We start from the raw sequence: 16,583 nt of genomic DNA, 5'->3' as shown, positions 1-16,583 counted from the left end.
TTCTCTCTGCTCTATCCACTCACCCCAACCGGTCGAGGCAGATGGCCGCCCAAACTGAGCCCGGTTCTGCTGGAGGTTTTTTTCTTCCGTTAAAGGGAGTTTTTTCCTCTCCACTGTCGCCAAGTGCTTGCTCATAAGGGAATTGTTGGGTTTTTAGTTTTAGTTTTTGTAAAGTGCCTTGAGATGATTTGTATTGTGATTTGGCGCTATACAAATAAAATTGAATTGAATTGAATTGAATTAAACGGTGTTGTATTTAATGACCATAAATCTTGAAAGTTTATTTACTGCCTGTAAAACATCGCAGTGCAAAACAAAAACTAGCCCAATTTTTTATTACCGGCCCAAGACACATTTTTCCAGCCCAAGATTATAAAAGGTAGCCCAATTGAGCGGAATACTGCCCAATCTAGCAACATTGACTGGGAGACCACACACACTTGCCGACTATAGTATGGCAATTTCACAAACTCTCGTAACGTGACGTGACGCATGCCTTTTCATTGTCGGCTATTGTAGTAACGTTATCTCATGCACAATACATTAAAAGACACTGGTGCTGTTTAAACAATTCAAAAAGCCTGTCTGCAGTGTGCCGTTCGGCGCTGGTTTTGTTTTGATTTGCTATGATGTTTGAATGAATGTCGTGTACCTTACACGACATTCAGTTGGTAATGTTTTTCGGACTGCTCTATCTCACTGGCTATTGAGGGCATTCCGTTGGAGCCTCCCCGATCAGTGATCATAAATACCAAACATGTTTAGGCTCCGAACCGATCAGAAGCAGTACAATAATTGTGTTGACACCACACACTTGAGGATTCTTTAGACAGATTATCGGTCGCCACAAACCTGGGATCGGGCCACACCCCCACGGAGGGAGCAAATCGGGCATGAAATCAGTCTTAAAATTGTCTAGTGTGTGCCCAGCCTATTTGAGTGCACTATATAGGGGCTGGGGGTTAGGGACTAGGGTGGACATTCAGACACAGCCACTGCCTTATTGTCCAAATATGGCACTTCTGGCACCACAAAAGCAACATGGACGGCCTATAATGACCGAAAATGGCGACTAAATTGGCTTCATTCTCGTGCGTAACACTATGGGTGAAGTAACACTTGTATAGGTGAAGTAACACTTGTATAGGTCCACCCCCTATACACCATCAATGAGTACTAGAGCTTAAACCATTAGTTGTTTAATTAATTGAAAATGGTGCAAGTCTTTCACTTCTGGATACTGAAAATAGCATTTTGTACATCATTACAGTACCAAATGTAGATATAATGGAAATATAGACACAAAAACTGCTGTTTCATACCTGGGACCATCTTTTCTTGTTCCTGATGAGACTTTTATCTTTTAGGTGAATATAAAGCATGTTTCCTTCTGGCATCACAAACATCAGCCTTCCACCATAAGGAGCCTCAGTGATCGAAACATCATCTGGTTCTTTGTTGGTAAACACCCTGAATAGATGGATGGTTGATTAGAAAAGTAATAGTTATATATGGTATATCATCTGGTCATCCCCTGAACAACACCCTGATGAGAAGCAGCTGCAGTGGATGAATCATCTTGCTCATAGCTCCCCAGCTCAGCCGCAACGTGTTGGAGTTTTCCCCCCAGAGTGAAAGGGTCGTTTCCCTGCGCCTTCGGGTCGGGGATAGGTCTCTCACTTTTGTTTCGGCCCATAGGCCGAACAACAGTGCAGAGTACCCGGCCTTTTTGGAGTCTCTCGGGGGGGTGCTGAAAGGTGCTCCTACCGGGGACTTCATAATTCTGTTGGGGGACTTCAACGCTCACGTGGGGAGCGACAGTGAAACCTGGAGGGGCGTGATTGGGAGGAACGGCCTCCCCAATACGAACCCGAGTGGTGTTCTGTTGTTGGACTTATGTCTTCTGACTTGGCAGGCCCAAACGTACTGTGAGGGTCTGTTGGGAATGTTTGGCCGAACCCACTGTTAGAGGGGTCTTTAACTCACACCTCCGAGAGAGCTTCTACCAGATCCCGGGGGAGGCTGGGGACATTGAGTCTGAATGGACCATGTTTTCCACCTCCATTGTCGACGCGGCGGCTAGGAGCTGTGGCCGTAAGGTTTCGGGTGCCTGTCGTGGCGGCAATCCCCGAACCCGGTTCGTGGACACCGGAGGTAAGGGATGCCGTCAAGCTGAAGAAGGAGTCCTACCGAGCTTGGTTGGCTTGTGGGACTTCCGAAGCAGCTGACAGGTACCGCAGGGCCAAGCGTGCTGCAGCCCAGGCGGTGATGGAGGCAAAAACTCGGGTATGGGAGGAGTTCGGTGAGGCCATGGATAAGGACTACCTGTCGGCCCCGAAGAAATTCTGGCAAACCGTCCGGCGCCTCAGGAGGGGAAAGAGTGCTCTGCCAACGCTGTTTACAGTGGAAGTGGTGAGCTGCTGACCTCAACTGGGGATATTGTCGGATGGTGGAAGGAATACTTCGAGGATCTCCTCAATCCCGTCAACACGTCTTCCACAAGGGAAGCAGGGGCTGGGGATTCGGAGGCTGATCCATCCATCACCCAAGCCGAAGTCACTGAGGTAGTTCGGCAGCTCCTCAGTGGCAAAGCACCGTGGGTGGATGAGATCCGTCCCGAGTACCTCAAGTCTCTGGATGTTGTTGGGCTGTCATGGCTGACATGCCTGTGCAACATCGCGTGGCGTTCGGGGACAGTACCCCTGGATTGGCAGACCGGGGTGGTGGTTCCTCTTTTTAACCCTCTGGGGTCTGAGGGGGTTTTTGGGGCCTGGACAAATTTTGACATGTCCTGACATTTGTGCTTTTTTCAGTGTTTTTTAAACATATTAATGTCTAAAGTCTAATAACACTGTAATCAGCACAAAATTGGCTACAATAATATGTGAGCAGCAAGTTTATACATGATTGTGTTTTTGAGAAAAAAGTGTTTATGCATGGTTAGTGAAAACCTACAATTTTTTACCCACTGAAATAAGACCATAAAACACAAACAGAACATTGGTTCACAAGACTATGGTCAGGACAGAGTTGACGGAGTAATTTAAGTTTGTTTCAGCCTTATCAGAAAAAGATGCGTCAAAACGCGCCGGCGCGTGCGTCGACCCCAGAGGGTTAAGAAGGGGGACTGGAGGGTGTGTTCCAACTACAGAGGGATCACACTCCTCAGCCTCCCGGGGAAGGTCTATGCCAGGGTGCTGGAGAGGAGGATCCGGCCGGTGGTCGAACCTCGGATCCAGGAGGAACAATGCGGTTTCCGTCCTGGGCGTGGAACACTGGACCAGCTCTACACACTCTCGAGGGTGCTCGAGGGTTCATGGGAGTTTTCCCAACCAGTCCACATGTGTTTTGTGGACTTGGAGAAGGCATTCGACCGGGTCCCTCGTGACATCCTGTGGGAGGTGCTCCAGGAGTATGGGGTCCGGGGCCCTTTGCTGGGGGCTATCCGGTCTCTGTACAAACGGAGCAGGAGCTTGGTTTGCATTGCCGGTAGTAAGTCAGACCTGTTCCCAGTACACGTTGGACTCCGGCAGGGCTGCCCTTTGTCACCGGTTCTGTTCATTACTTTTATGGACAGAATTTCTAGGCGCAGCCAGGGGCCGGAGGGAATCCAGTTCGGGGACCACAGGATTTCATCTCTGCTTTTTGCAGATGATGTTGTCCTGTTGGCTCCATGGAGCCAGGATCTCCAGCGTGCGCTGGGGCGGTTTGCAACCGAGTGTGAAGCGGCTGGGATGAGAATCAGCACCTCCAAGTCCGAGGCCATGGTACTCAACCGGAAAAAGGTGGTTTGCCATCTCCAGGCCAGGGAAGAGATCCTGCCTCAAGTGGAGGAGTTTAAGTATCTCGGGGTCTTGTTCACGAGTGAGGGAAGGACGGAACGTGAGATTGACAGACGGATCGGGGCATCGGCAGCAGTAATGCGGTCGGTGTACCAGTCCGTTGTGGTGAAGAAGGAGCTGAGCCGGAAGGCGAAGCTCTCGATTTACCGGTCAATCTACGTTCCTACTCTCACCTATGGTCATGAGCTCTGGGTCATGACCGAAAGAACGAGATCGCGAATACAAGCGGCTGAAATGAGCTTTCTCCGCAGGGTGGCCGGGTGCTCCCTTAGAGATAGGGTGAGGAGCTCAGTCACCCGGGAGGAGCTCGGAGAGGAGCCGCTGCTCCTCCACATCGAGAGGAGTCAGTTGAGGTGGCTCGGGCATCTGTTTCGGGTGCCTCCTGGACACCTTCCTGGGGAGGTGTTCCGGGCATGTCCCACCGGGAGGAGGCCCCGGGGAAGACCCAGGACACGCTGGAGGGACTATGTCTCCCGGCTGGCCTGGGAACGCCTCGGTGTCCCCCCGGAGCTGGAGGAAGTGTCCAGGGAGAAGGAAGTCTGGGTATCCCTGATTCGGCTACTACCCCCGCAACCCGGCCCCGGATAAGCGGTAGAAGATGGATGGATGGATGGATAGATGGATGGAGTTTCCCTTCAGGGATTAAACTTTATCTTATCTTATTTTATCTTATACAGATGCATAGGTGAGTAGAGGATAGTTATTCACCTATAAACCTCGATGACGACATGAATCAAGTCATTAACATAAGAATTAACCAGTCGCATTCCTGTGTCTTTTTCAGTCATGAAGGCATCATCCACATAAATGTGACACTCAAAGTCAAAGCAGTCCTTGTGTTCCTCTTTTGGATCACCGCGATACCGGTCTAACCTGAAACAACAACAGATGACTGTAACAGTACTAGAAGAGCCTAGTCATCAAAGCATGTAATGAAGTAAACAGGAGAATAAAATTTGAAACCTAAACAGCACAGCCATTTTGAGTCATAAATTAACTGGACAATATACGATTGACATTTTAAAGATTAGATTAGATTGCATTTATTGATTCCCTGGCAGCGAAATTCAGGTGCCACAGTACACATCAGCATAAAAATAGCTAGATAGAGCTTTGAAAGTAAAACGGCATGGAAAGACACAATAATCATAATAATAATAACAATAATAAAAACATAAGCATTTAAAGAGCAACTGAAACTCAGGCTTACAAGAGAAGCTTGTACAGTCACAATTGATCCTCCAGCGCAAAAGTCAGTTTTCTGACCTTTTTTTCTTAAATTTTATATGTTTTTATATACAAGATTTATTTTATATACAAGAGTCTCACAATAAAAATTAAAAGTAATTCCTATCTTAGTCCTAGTCCTCTCCAGCATGAAAGCACAGCGTTGTTAACCTCAGCCAAACCTTCCCTATTGCATCTTGGTGTTACTGAAGGGAAAAGCAGGTCATTCATTCAAAAAAATACATTATATTTGAATATAATTAATCAAAGATGTTCATTACAAAACATATCTATGTTTGCAGTTTAGTTTTAAAGGATTTTTTTAGGAAAGAGGGTTGGCTGATTGTCCTCATAAAGTCAAATAAAAATGTACAAAATATTTCCAAAATATTAAAGTAACAAGGATCTACGCACAATAATCACAGTTTACAGCAAACCCTGACCACAGGGCTTTTTCTTTACTTTTCTAAGTATGCGTTCATTGTAGTACAGGCTACAGTATGGTCTGCGCATGTGCAGAGTACAGTGGTGTGAAAAAGTGTTGGCCCCCCTTCCTGATTTCTTTTTTTTTTTGCATGTTTGTCACACTTTGTGTCAGATCATGAAACAAATTTAAATATTAGTCAAAGACAACACAAGTAAATACATCATGCAGTTTTTAAATGAAGATTTTTATTATTAAGGGAAAACAAAATCCAAAACTACATGGCCCTGTGTGAAAAAGTGTTTGCCCCCCATGTTAAAACATAACTGTGGTTTATCACACTTGAGTTCAATTCTTCTAGCCACACCCAGGCCTGATTACTGCCACACCTGTTCGCAATCAATAAATCCCTTAAATAGGACCTGCCTGACAAAATGAAGTAAACCAAAAGATCCTCAAAAGCCAGACATCATGCTGAGATCCAAAGAAATTCAAAAACAAATGAGAAAGAAAGTAATTGAGATCTATCAGTCTGAAAAAGGTTATAAAGCCATTTCTAAAGCTTTGGGACTGCAGCGAACCACAGTGAGAGCCATTATCTACAAATGGCGAAAACATGGAACAGTGGAGAACCTTCCCAGGAGTGGACGGCCAACCAAAATTACACCAAGAGCACAGCGACGACTCATCCCAGAGGTCACAAAAGACCCCACAACAACAACCAAAGAACTGCAGGCCTCACTTGCCTCAGTTGTGATGGTCTGGGGCTGTTTTGCTGCTTCAGCACCTGGAAGACTTGCTGTGCTAAATGGAACCATGAATTCTGCTGTCTACCAAAAAATCCTGAAGGAGAATCTCCCACCATCTGTTTGTGACCTCAAGCTGAAGCGAACTTGGGTTCTGCAGCAGGACAATGATCCAAAACACACCAGCAAGTTCACCTCTGAATGGCTGAAGAAAAACAAAATGACGACTTTGGAGTGGCCTAGTCAAAGTCAGAATGAGCTTTAAGTGTGTGTGAGTGCATAAGTGTGTGTGAGTGGGTGCACATACACACAAGGAATTTGTTTTGTTACTCCAGTGTAAACAGACATAAATACAAATGCTACAAGAATTAAACAGTAAACATAAATGCTATAAAAGTAAACAGTACACAGATAATAAAAAGTAAACAAATTACAGATAACCTGAATCCTGACCTGAATCCGATTGAGATGCTGTGGCATGACCTTAAAAAGGCTGTTCATGCTCAAAAACCCTCCAATGTGGCTGAATTACAATTCTGCAAAAATGAGTGGGCCAAAATTCCTCCACAGCACTGTAACAGACTGTACAACACTGTAACACTGTAACAGTGTTTGCAAGTTATCGCAAACGCTTGATTGCGGTTGTTGCTGGGGTCGGTGGCCCGACCAATTATTAGGTTTAGGGGGCAAACACTTTTTCACACAGGACTATGTAGTTTTGGATGTCGTTTTTCCTTAATAATAGAAACCTTCATTTAAAAACTGCATGATGTGTTTACTTGTGTTATCTTTGACTAATATTTAAATTTGTTTGATGATCTCAAACATTAAAGTGTGACAAACATGCAAAAAAATAAGAAATCAGGAAGGGGGCCAACACTTTTTCACACCACTGTAAGTGTAAGCTGAGCGCCACCTACAGATATTATAGTATAATACATGCTGTATACAGATGATGTACAGTCACGGTAAAAGTGGCAACTTACTGTGGCAGAGTGAGACACTTTGAACTGCTACTACTGTATATCTTGCATCTCTGTTGTATCTGTATACACACTTAACTTTTATTTCCTATTGTAACGTCCCATTGCTACCTCACTGCAGCATATTGAGAACCAGTGGAGGTTATTATGCATGTTATTCTTTAAATGGATATGAAAACATATTAAACTTATGTTTTTGACACTGTATAGCTGTATACAATGACCTAACCTGAACATGGAGGTGAGAATTTTCAGCATCTCATCGTAGGTCTCATGCCACATGGTGGCACAAAGATAGATCACACAGTTCTGTATGTCATCTTGGCTGTACATTGGAAAAATAGAAAGAATTTTTCAACAGATGCTTTAAACTTTTAATGTTGTAAACATGATGGACATCTCTAACATATCTACTTACAGAAATGCAAAAAAAAGAAAGTTAAAAGTTAAAAAACCCCAACAATGTATGTTACTGATATGGTTTTTCCATATGCTTGCTTAAAATATTTACACAATAACAAAGACCCCTCTCACCTCTCTTGGTTTTGAGCCCGTGGCACCTTCATCTTGGTGTTGAGAAGCAGAGAAAGGTCAATGAAACAGGATTCATATAGTCGACGAACAAAGAGCTGAGAGGTTCTCTCTATACGCTGAACCTAAGACACAATGAACAGTCTTATTGTTTGATAAGAGGTCCATGGGTTAATGAATTTGTAGCAGAACTAATATTGTGGAAAAGTCCCTTTGCAGAGCGACCACGTTACCCATAATGCCCCTGAATAGTTGTAGTTCTCAGAGATACGCAAGCTGGTACGCATCGGTGCGGAGAAGCGCCCGAACTAGTCCTGTTCGGAAGTTGCGCCTTAGTCCTATGTGTTGTGAGTGCCGTATACTTATTTATAATGTAAGTATTTTGACATAAAAGTGGAGTGGCTTAACATGTAGTTAAATAAGTTGTCAGAGTTGGAGCCGCTCCGAATCTAGCCTGTTAATCTGTTGCTAATGCTATTCCATAGGTAGCTCACCACGAGTTACCGACCGTGTTTACAGTGTATCTCCTGTATATAGCAGTTGTGTCCTTGGTAATATATTAGGACGTAATACTCTTGTCTTTGCAGTTTATTGTTCTGTGTGCATTATTGATTCATCTTGTCAGTGTTTATTGGTAGTTAGTAATAGATGGGTTTACAGTATAAGTGATTGATGCCATCTAGTGGACAATTTAAGTATAGCAATTCTATTGCATCACAACTACATTTAAGTCTGGGTCTCTTGCGTGTGCCTTGGCAAGTAATATACATTTGTTCTTGTTTCTTTATTATTTCAGAAAACCACACACCCATACTCACACACATCCCCCGACATACCAGTTTGGATGCCCCCAACTCAAATTCTGTACACTCTGGCCATGTAGCTGCCCTCAGTTATCATAAAAAGTTCTCAAGTGCCTCTTGAATGCTGCCCATCCTTCTGACCGAGGAAGACTCAGTTGAACGTGATCTGTGACTAGTGCCTGATGCACACAGTATGTCACAAATATGTAAGCTAATATATTGTGCCATGTTGTGATTTTAGGTTTGACCCTGAAAGTCATAACCATAAGATATAGTTTAGTTTAGATTAAACTAATTTCTGTGTGTCTTTAAAAATGTTTAAATTACAATGAAAACACCGACCAATGCACATGGTTATGGTTGAATTTGGAGATTTCTTTGGTAGATTTTGAGATTTTTTGCTGCTATTTAATTATTATATTTGCTGCTGAATTATTTCATGGAAATCATTACATTTAAAAATGTCAACAGTAGCATATCTTTCATTTATTTCCAATGTGAATCCACAGAGCTCATTGATTTCAAGAAAAAAAAAAACTACCATAAAGTCAAGGTAGGGAGGTAGGTGTGTGTGCGTGTGTGTGTGTGTGTGTAATACCTTGATCTTCCATACATAGTAGGTACATGTGACAAAGCCAGACCACATACACACTCCTTCCAGTGCCAGCATTGAAAAGGGCCATTGTAAGTAGTAGCTGTCAATGAATTAGTCCAAAAACTAATGTATTCATAGATTAAATGCAAACATAGATGACTGTATCAGCTACATTACATTATATTTTTTTAGGATATTACTCACTATAAACAGTTATTAACAACCAAGGCTGCTTGTATAAATGTCAGGTTTAAAATTCAGTGTTTAAACCTAATACAGAGATATGCTAAATCAAATCTTGCTTAATCAAATCACAAATTGTATACATACTTAGACACATTCACACACACAAATGTACCTGTTAAGTGATGTTCGACAGATGCTTCTAGTAATTTCGAGTAAAACCACAGGGGTTGTGTTCTTATCACTCAGGTAGACTAAGGTTTCACAAAATTCTGCAATGGAAATGTAGCGAAACGTTTAGGGTATTGGTTACATATGAAATTACAGTGGGTACGGAAAGTATTCAAACCCCTTTAAATTTTTCACTCTTTGTGTCATTGCAGCCATTTGCCAAAATCAAAAAAGTTAATTTTATTTCTCATTAATGTACACTCAGCACCCATCTTGACAGAAAAAATAGAAATGTAGAAATTTTTGCAAATTTATTAAAAAAAGAAAAACTGAAATATCACACGGTCATAAGTATTCAGACCAAGATTGAATGAGATGAGACCAAGATTGAACTTTTTGGCGTTAATTCTAAGCGGTATGTGTAGAGAAAACCAGGCACTGCTCATCACCTGCCCAATACAATTCCTACAGTGAAACGGTGGGAGCATCATGTTGTGGGGGTGTTTTTCAGCTGCAGGGACAGGACGACTGGTTGCAATTGAAGGAAAGATGAATGCGGCCAAGTACAGAGATATCCTGGAAGAAAACCTCTCCCAGAGTGCTCAGGACCTCAGACTGGGCCGAAGGTTCACCTTTCAACAGGACAATGACCCTGAGCACACAGCTAAAATAACAAAGGAGTGACTTCGGAACAACTCTGTGACTGTTCCTGACTGGCCCAGCCAGAGCCCTGACCTAAACCCAATTGAGCATCTCTGGAGAGACCTGAAAATGGCTGTCCACCAAAGTTCACCATCCAACCTGACGGAACTGGAGAGGATCCCCAAATCCAGGTGTGAAAAACTTGTTGCATCATTCCCAAGAAGACTCATGGCTGTACTAGCTCAAAAGGGTGCTTCTACTCAATACTGAGCACAGGGTCTGAATACTTATGACCATGTGATATTTCAGTTTTTCCTTTTTAATAAATTTGCAAAAATTTCTACAATTCAGTTTTTTTCTGTCAAGATGGTGTGCTGAGTTTACATTAATGAGAAATAAAATGAACTTTTTTGATTTTGGCAAATGGCTGCAATGACACGAAAAGTGAAAAATTTAAAGTGGTCTGAATACTTTCCGTACCCACTGTATATTAATTGCTCTTTTCACTGTCATTATTTAAATAAAGACTCTTTCCTTATCATATCTGTGTGTGGATCCTCTTCCCTTGTACACACACATGACAGTTTCCTAGTATATATCTGGCAACAATGTATACATATAGATATACAAAATTCCACATGACAGAAAAACTAAATGTTTTTTGAATTCATTATGTATGACTAAAAACACACAAAAAGGACAAGTACAGAGACAGCAGAGTACAAACAATTCTTAATATTTAATTAATATTAAAACAAACAAAAAAACTTACCTGTGATGCTCTGGTTCTCTGCTCCATACAACTTTTGTGCCTGGGTTATAAAAAGTATTAGTCCCAACAGCAGTACTGCAGGTCCTGTGCAACAAACTGGCATTGCAAAACTCATCCTGACTGCATGAATCTTACAGGCCACCACCCCAAACCAGTGGCAGGCTGCTGAGCAGAAGGCCTGAAACAGACCGAAATAGACATGTCAATATTTTTAGGTCACAACCAAATTTTACAGTTTTGCAATATTGTTTCAAAGATGCATATGAGCAAATGTGAACGAGTCACAGTTTAGCCAATTTACCTGTAATGTCATTAATTAAGATGTGATGCTGAATTGTGCATCTTTTAAAAACAGTATAATGGTAGCCAAGTAGTTACAGCGCATGTTACATCCATGGCTGCATTCCAGCTGTCCACTTTCATAGCACGTTATTCCCCATCTCGCCCCCTTTTCATGTTTCCCACCTAAATCTGTTAGCTATCAAATAAAGAACTCTAAATGGCTAGCTGGATGGATGGATATGACTTTGTTTTTGTCTTCCTTCTACCTGCCTGTAGGAAAAACAGCACCAGTCCTACTTGCAGTAATTCCCAGTCACTGTTCTTTAGGTTGAAGTCAGACCAGACAACAGACTTGTGAATAAGCACATGGTAGAACAAGTATACTCCTCCTACAAAATTAAATGCAATAGTTATAATAAAAATGCAATTTACAATACAAATACCATTAGAAATACAAATATAATACACAGTTAATACAATATATGATAGAGCATGTTGTATTACAGTAGGTTTAACCTTTTCTTTTTATGATTATTGTGCTTTCTAATATATATTGTGTTGTAAATTTTTGTACATTTTATTGTATTGTTAGCTCCTGTGTTGTGCAGTGTGTTGTGGCACCATGTTGCAAAATGCACTATAAATCTATTTGGAAATGTTAGCATGCAATTAAGAATCAGTAGGTTTCTACTACATATGTAAGCATGGCTTTTATAATTACCTATCACAATTATTCTTAAAATACTACTGATGACAAACACAAAGTCCCTGAAACCATCCAATTCAGACAAAGTATCCTGTAGGAAGAAAAAAGATAGAAAAGAGTGTCACTGATCAAACCAATATGATTGTACACTACAAATATACTAGCCCAAAGATCAATATCAAACTGAAGCTCTGTCAGAAAGCATAGAAAACACCAGGCACAACTGGCAATATGAACCTGTTGAAATAATGCAAAAGGCTGTTTATCAATGGTTTAGTCAATGGTTTTAACATTTTTAAGGTCATTAAATTGTAGTCTACAATATAGTAAATCAATGGGTCTAATTCCAGTTTGGTAGATGATTATAAAAATAGTTTTCTAGTGAAGCACTTGGTGCAGTGAAGACAAAACAATACAAACAAATGATCAAAAAACATACAGTACCTGCATGCGGTTAGTAGCTTGCAGTGGATTTTCCCACCAGCAAAGGGAAACAAGTAGTGAAGAGAAAATTCCAATTCCAATGTAGACAAAACAGTCAGTGCTCTGTCTATCCACATATGATGTTACGCGAACATAATAGTCAAGTCCCAGGAGGCAGTAACCTGTCATTTAGTAAAGTAGCAAAGCAGTTAGTATCTTTGTTTCTCTGCCATGTCAGTGAGTTTACATGCAAGGCTAATTACTTAAATTATTGGGAATGTCATTAATGAAATTATCTGTGATAGGCTACTACTCCTGCAGTGTGTGAAGGAGCACTACAGCATGCCCTTTGTCCCTACTGCATTTAGACTCCACAACTGTCCCTAAATTTGTCATTGACTCTGTATTCATGTTTAACTACAGACACACAATCTGACATCTGTCTAAGTCTCTTAACTATTTAGATTCTTGTGTACTTGTACATATTATTATTCAACCTACATTAACTTTGCATTTGAATGCTCAAATTATAACTTGTGAAACAGCATGTAAATACAACACAATGGAAAGAAAATGACATAACTGATAATTAAAGAGACAGTTCAATCAAGACTTAAAGACAAACTATATCTAAAATGGGTTTAAAATAAGCTGGAGAAACAGCAGTTTGTTCTATGGTATTAGTTATTGCACATGAACTGTCAAAGGAACAGAGTAAAAGACTGACATCGTACTCCACTTTCGTCTTCACCCCTATAGACCTAGTTTTAAATAAGGAAATAGGTTTCAGCATGGTTATTATGACATATGAAGAGATTTTGAAAAATATGTTTTGTAAAGTGGTTCGTTAAGTTCATGAAAATATTTTCTTTTGCTAGTACTCGAATAACATCAAACCAAGTGGAACTCAACAATACAATCTTTAGAATTTTTAGAAAATTGTATTAAAAGAGATATGGTTTGTGATTGTAGCTTTGATTGGTGTCATTTGTATCATATTTGAAAAAGCCAGAGAAGATAGAAGTAGTCTTCCAGTTAATTCCACTAAGTTAATTCAAATGGCAAACAAATAGTGAGATTTACCAGCAACTGTGAGAATGAGGGAACATATTGGGAACACAATTTTCCACGTTTCTCTTTGTAGTCTGAATACAATCTGCAATATTGCAGACACGATGCAGACTCCTCCACTGATGAAGAGATTAGTCAATACATCAAACTGGGGCATAACGACAAGTACCAGTATTGAAGTACCAAGAGAAACCAGACACTCAATGGCACAAATCTGGAAAGACACATAGACACCATTATGTCTAGACATAGTGTATTTCTATGGACTACAGGTAAGAATATTATTTTGAAAACTCAAGTAAATTTTTTTGAAATGTTATGTGTGGGTCTGAGTTATGAATAACCTATGAGGTACAAAATTCTAACAAATACAAATAAATATTTCTTTAATATTCTTGTGATATTGCAAAGTCACATCATGTAACATTGTAAATAAGGAAGTATATTTTTGTAGAATTAAATGCAAAGTAGGTTCCATAATAAATGAATATGTTTTAGAAAAAATCACATACAAATGACATGGTCTTCATGTTGGGATGTACAAAACTCTTAAAGGCACATCTCCACAGAGATTTAATAAACACCAGGAAATTGGGGCAGACCAGGCAGAAAACCAACATCAGCATGTAGAACTGTTTTTCCTTTGGGCTGCGCAAGGAGGTTGGACTGGACAATGTCGACAACACCAAGAGGGAGCCCTGATTGGACAGAAGTAAGTATGTTAAAGAAAAATAGTTTGGACAGCTAGGACACAAGACGAAAAGCATGATTCTAATGTTTTCGACTCAGATTTCAAATAAATCATAAAACAGTCCCTACACTGAAATTTGTAACTGCCACTTGTTTTAAATGGATTTGGTAAGGTCCCATGAGTAGTACTTCCTTGGACTGACTGGGATTTACTGTCAATCTGTCCCAAGTTTCTAGGTCCTACTATAGATTGCCTTTAAAGAAACCTCTTAGCTTTATTGCACTTTTACCAGTAAAAAGCAGTAAGAAAACAGTTTCTTTTAATACATAGAAAAGCAGAGAAAGGGAGAAAAACCTTTGACTTGGGTATATGATGAATCATCAAGCAATATAGAGACAGGAAATAGGAAGGGAAATAGAGCCCAGTGTCATGGCAGAAATTTTTGACAAATCTGTCCAATAAATAAGATTGAAACCACTTTAATCCTGTTCCTTTGATCCCAGCCACATGCTCCAATCTCTGTAGTAAGATGCTGTGGTCGATAGTGTCAAATGCAGCACTAAGGACTAGCGGGACAAGTACAGAAAAAAGTCCATTGTCTGAGGGTAAGAGAAGATTGTTGGTGACTTGTAACAGTGCTGTTTCTGTACTATCATGTGCTCTAAATTGAAAATCTTCAAATAGTTCATTTCTGTGTAAGTGGTCTGATAGCTGCTTAGCAAAAGCTTTTTCAAGGATTTTAGAAATAAATGGTAGGTTGGATATTGTTTTATAATTAGCCAAGACTCCTGGATCAAGACTAGGTTTTTTGAGTAAGGGTTTGATTACTGCAGTCTTAAAAGCCTGTGGTACATAGCCTGATATTAGAGATAAATTTACAAAGTCTAATAAACATAAGCCAACTAATGGCAGGGTGTCTTTAAGTAGTCTAGTCAGGATGGTGTCTAAGAGACATGTTGACAATTTAGATGAAGCAATTGCTGACATGAATTCAGAGAGATCTATGGGAGAGAGGGCAGCCTAAATATAACTGAGGTCTTATAGATGATTCAAAAGCTACAGTAGTAGAAGATTCATTTATGGCAGCTATACGAAGCATCTGATGAATTTTATCTCTAATAGTTGATTTTATTTGTAAATTCATCACTGCTGAGAGCTAAGGGAACACTGGGCTCAACAGGGCTGTGACTTTTTGTCAGCCTGGCTACAGTACTGAAAGGAGAGAGGAGAACCTGGGATTGTTCCTATTTTGTTCTATTAGACTACTAATAGTATGCAGCTCTGACTTTAAATTCATCCATCCATCCATGCATCCATCTTCTTCCGCTTATCTGGGACCGGGTCACGGAGGCAGTAGCCTAATCAGGCTACCCAGACTTCCTTCTCCCAGGACACCTCCTCCAGCACTTCCAGCTCATTACAGCCACTTTTTTTGAGAAGTTACAAGCACATTTCAGCCGAGGAAGCTCATTTCAGCCGCTTGTATCCGCGATCTCGTTCTTTCGGTCATGACCCAGAGCTCATGACCATAGGTGAGAGTAGGAACGTAGATTGACCGGTAAATCGAGAGCTTCGCCTTCTGGCTTAGCTCCTTCTTCACCACGACGGACCGGTACACCGACCGCATTACTGCTGCCAATGCCCCGATCTGTCAATCTCACGTTCTGTCCTTCCCTCACTCGTGTACAAGACCCCGAGATACTTAAACTCCTCCACCTGAGGCAGGATCTCTCCCCTGGCCTGGAGATGGCAAGCCACCTTTTTCCAGTTGAGTATGTGAGGATTTTCCAAGATGTCAAGGGGTGACTTGAATGTTTGCTTGACCCTTTGATGGTATGTGGTTCTGTCTGGTTTATTGGTTTAGTGTTTTAGGGTAGAGGGTTGTAAATAACGGCCAACAATTTGGTTAGTTCTGGCAGAGGCCTGGAGATAGAGGACACCTGAACAAATAATGTGGGGGTCTGTTCAGGATTAGTCCACAGTACTGTATATAAACCTGGTGTTGTAACACAGGCAGAGGATTTCTGCAAGGACGTCCTCTCCGGGCCCGTGATTAAACTTGAGATGATTCATCACACTTGTGGTTGTTTCTGAGAATTAGCAACTCTCAAACTTAAAGAAATCTCCACAACAAGTATCATGGCCTCGGACCTGGAGGTGCTGATTCTCATCCCAGCCACGTCACATTCGGTTGCAAACCGCCCCAGCGCACGCTGGAGATCCTGGCTCCATGGAGCCAACAGGACAACATCATCTGCAAAAAAGCAGAGATGAGATCCTGTGGTGCCCATACTGGACTCCCTCCGGCCCCTGGCTGCGCCTAGAAATTCTGTCCATAAAAGTAATGAACAGAACCGACAAAGGGCAGCCCTGCCGGAGTCCAACGTGCACTGGGAACAGGTCTGACTTACTACCGGCAATGCGAACCAAGCTCCTGCTCCGTTTGTACAGAGACCGGATAGCCCTCAGCAAAGGACCCCATACTCCTGGA

The 16,583-nt window shown here is 41.4% G+C and overlaps 1 protein-coding gene across 1 annotated transcript in view; it reads right to left on the bottom strand.

The window, feature by feature from the left end:
* The window catches only part of chs1 (chitin synthase 1), a 67,520-nt gene that overhangs the window by 40,450 nt on the left and 10,487 nt on the right, over window positions 1-16,583 (bottom strand). Inside the window, exons 4-15 of the mRNA XM_026294133.1 lie at window positions 13,914-14,099; window positions 13,414-13,615; window positions 12,352-12,512; window positions 11,923-11,998; window positions 11,472-11,590; window positions 10,920-11,097; window positions 9,510-9,606; window positions 9,155-9,251; window positions 7,757-7,878; window positions 7,452-7,547; window positions 4,551-4,715; window positions 1,323-1,470 (exon numbers count right to left, since the gene is read on the bottom strand). Coding sequence (XP_026149918.1) covers window positions 1,323-1,470; window positions 4,551-4,715; window positions 7,452-7,547; window positions 7,757-7,878; window positions 9,155-9,251; window positions 9,510-9,606; window positions 10,920-11,097; window positions 11,472-11,590; window positions 11,923-11,998; window positions 12,352-12,512; window positions 13,414-13,615; window positions 13,914-14,099 — 1,647 coding nt within the window. The remainder of the gene's footprint in view (window positions 1-1,322; window positions 1,471-4,550; window positions 4,716-7,451; window positions 7,548-7,756; window positions 7,879-9,154; window positions 9,252-9,509; window positions 9,607-10,919; window positions 11,098-11,471; window positions 11,591-11,922; window positions 11,999-12,351; window positions 12,513-13,413; window positions 13,616-13,913; window positions 14,100-16,583) is intronic.

This window comes from Mastacembelus armatus, chromosome 3, assembly GCF_900324485.2.
Source record: "Mastacembelus armatus chromosome 3, fMasArm1.2, whole genome shotgun sequence".
NCBI lineage: Eukaryota > Metazoa > Chordata > Actinopteri > Synbranchiformes > Mastacembelidae > Mastacembelus > Mastacembelus armatus.
Note: the sequence above shows the minus strand (reverse complement) of the source record. Positions and strands in the feature narration are given on the sequence as shown.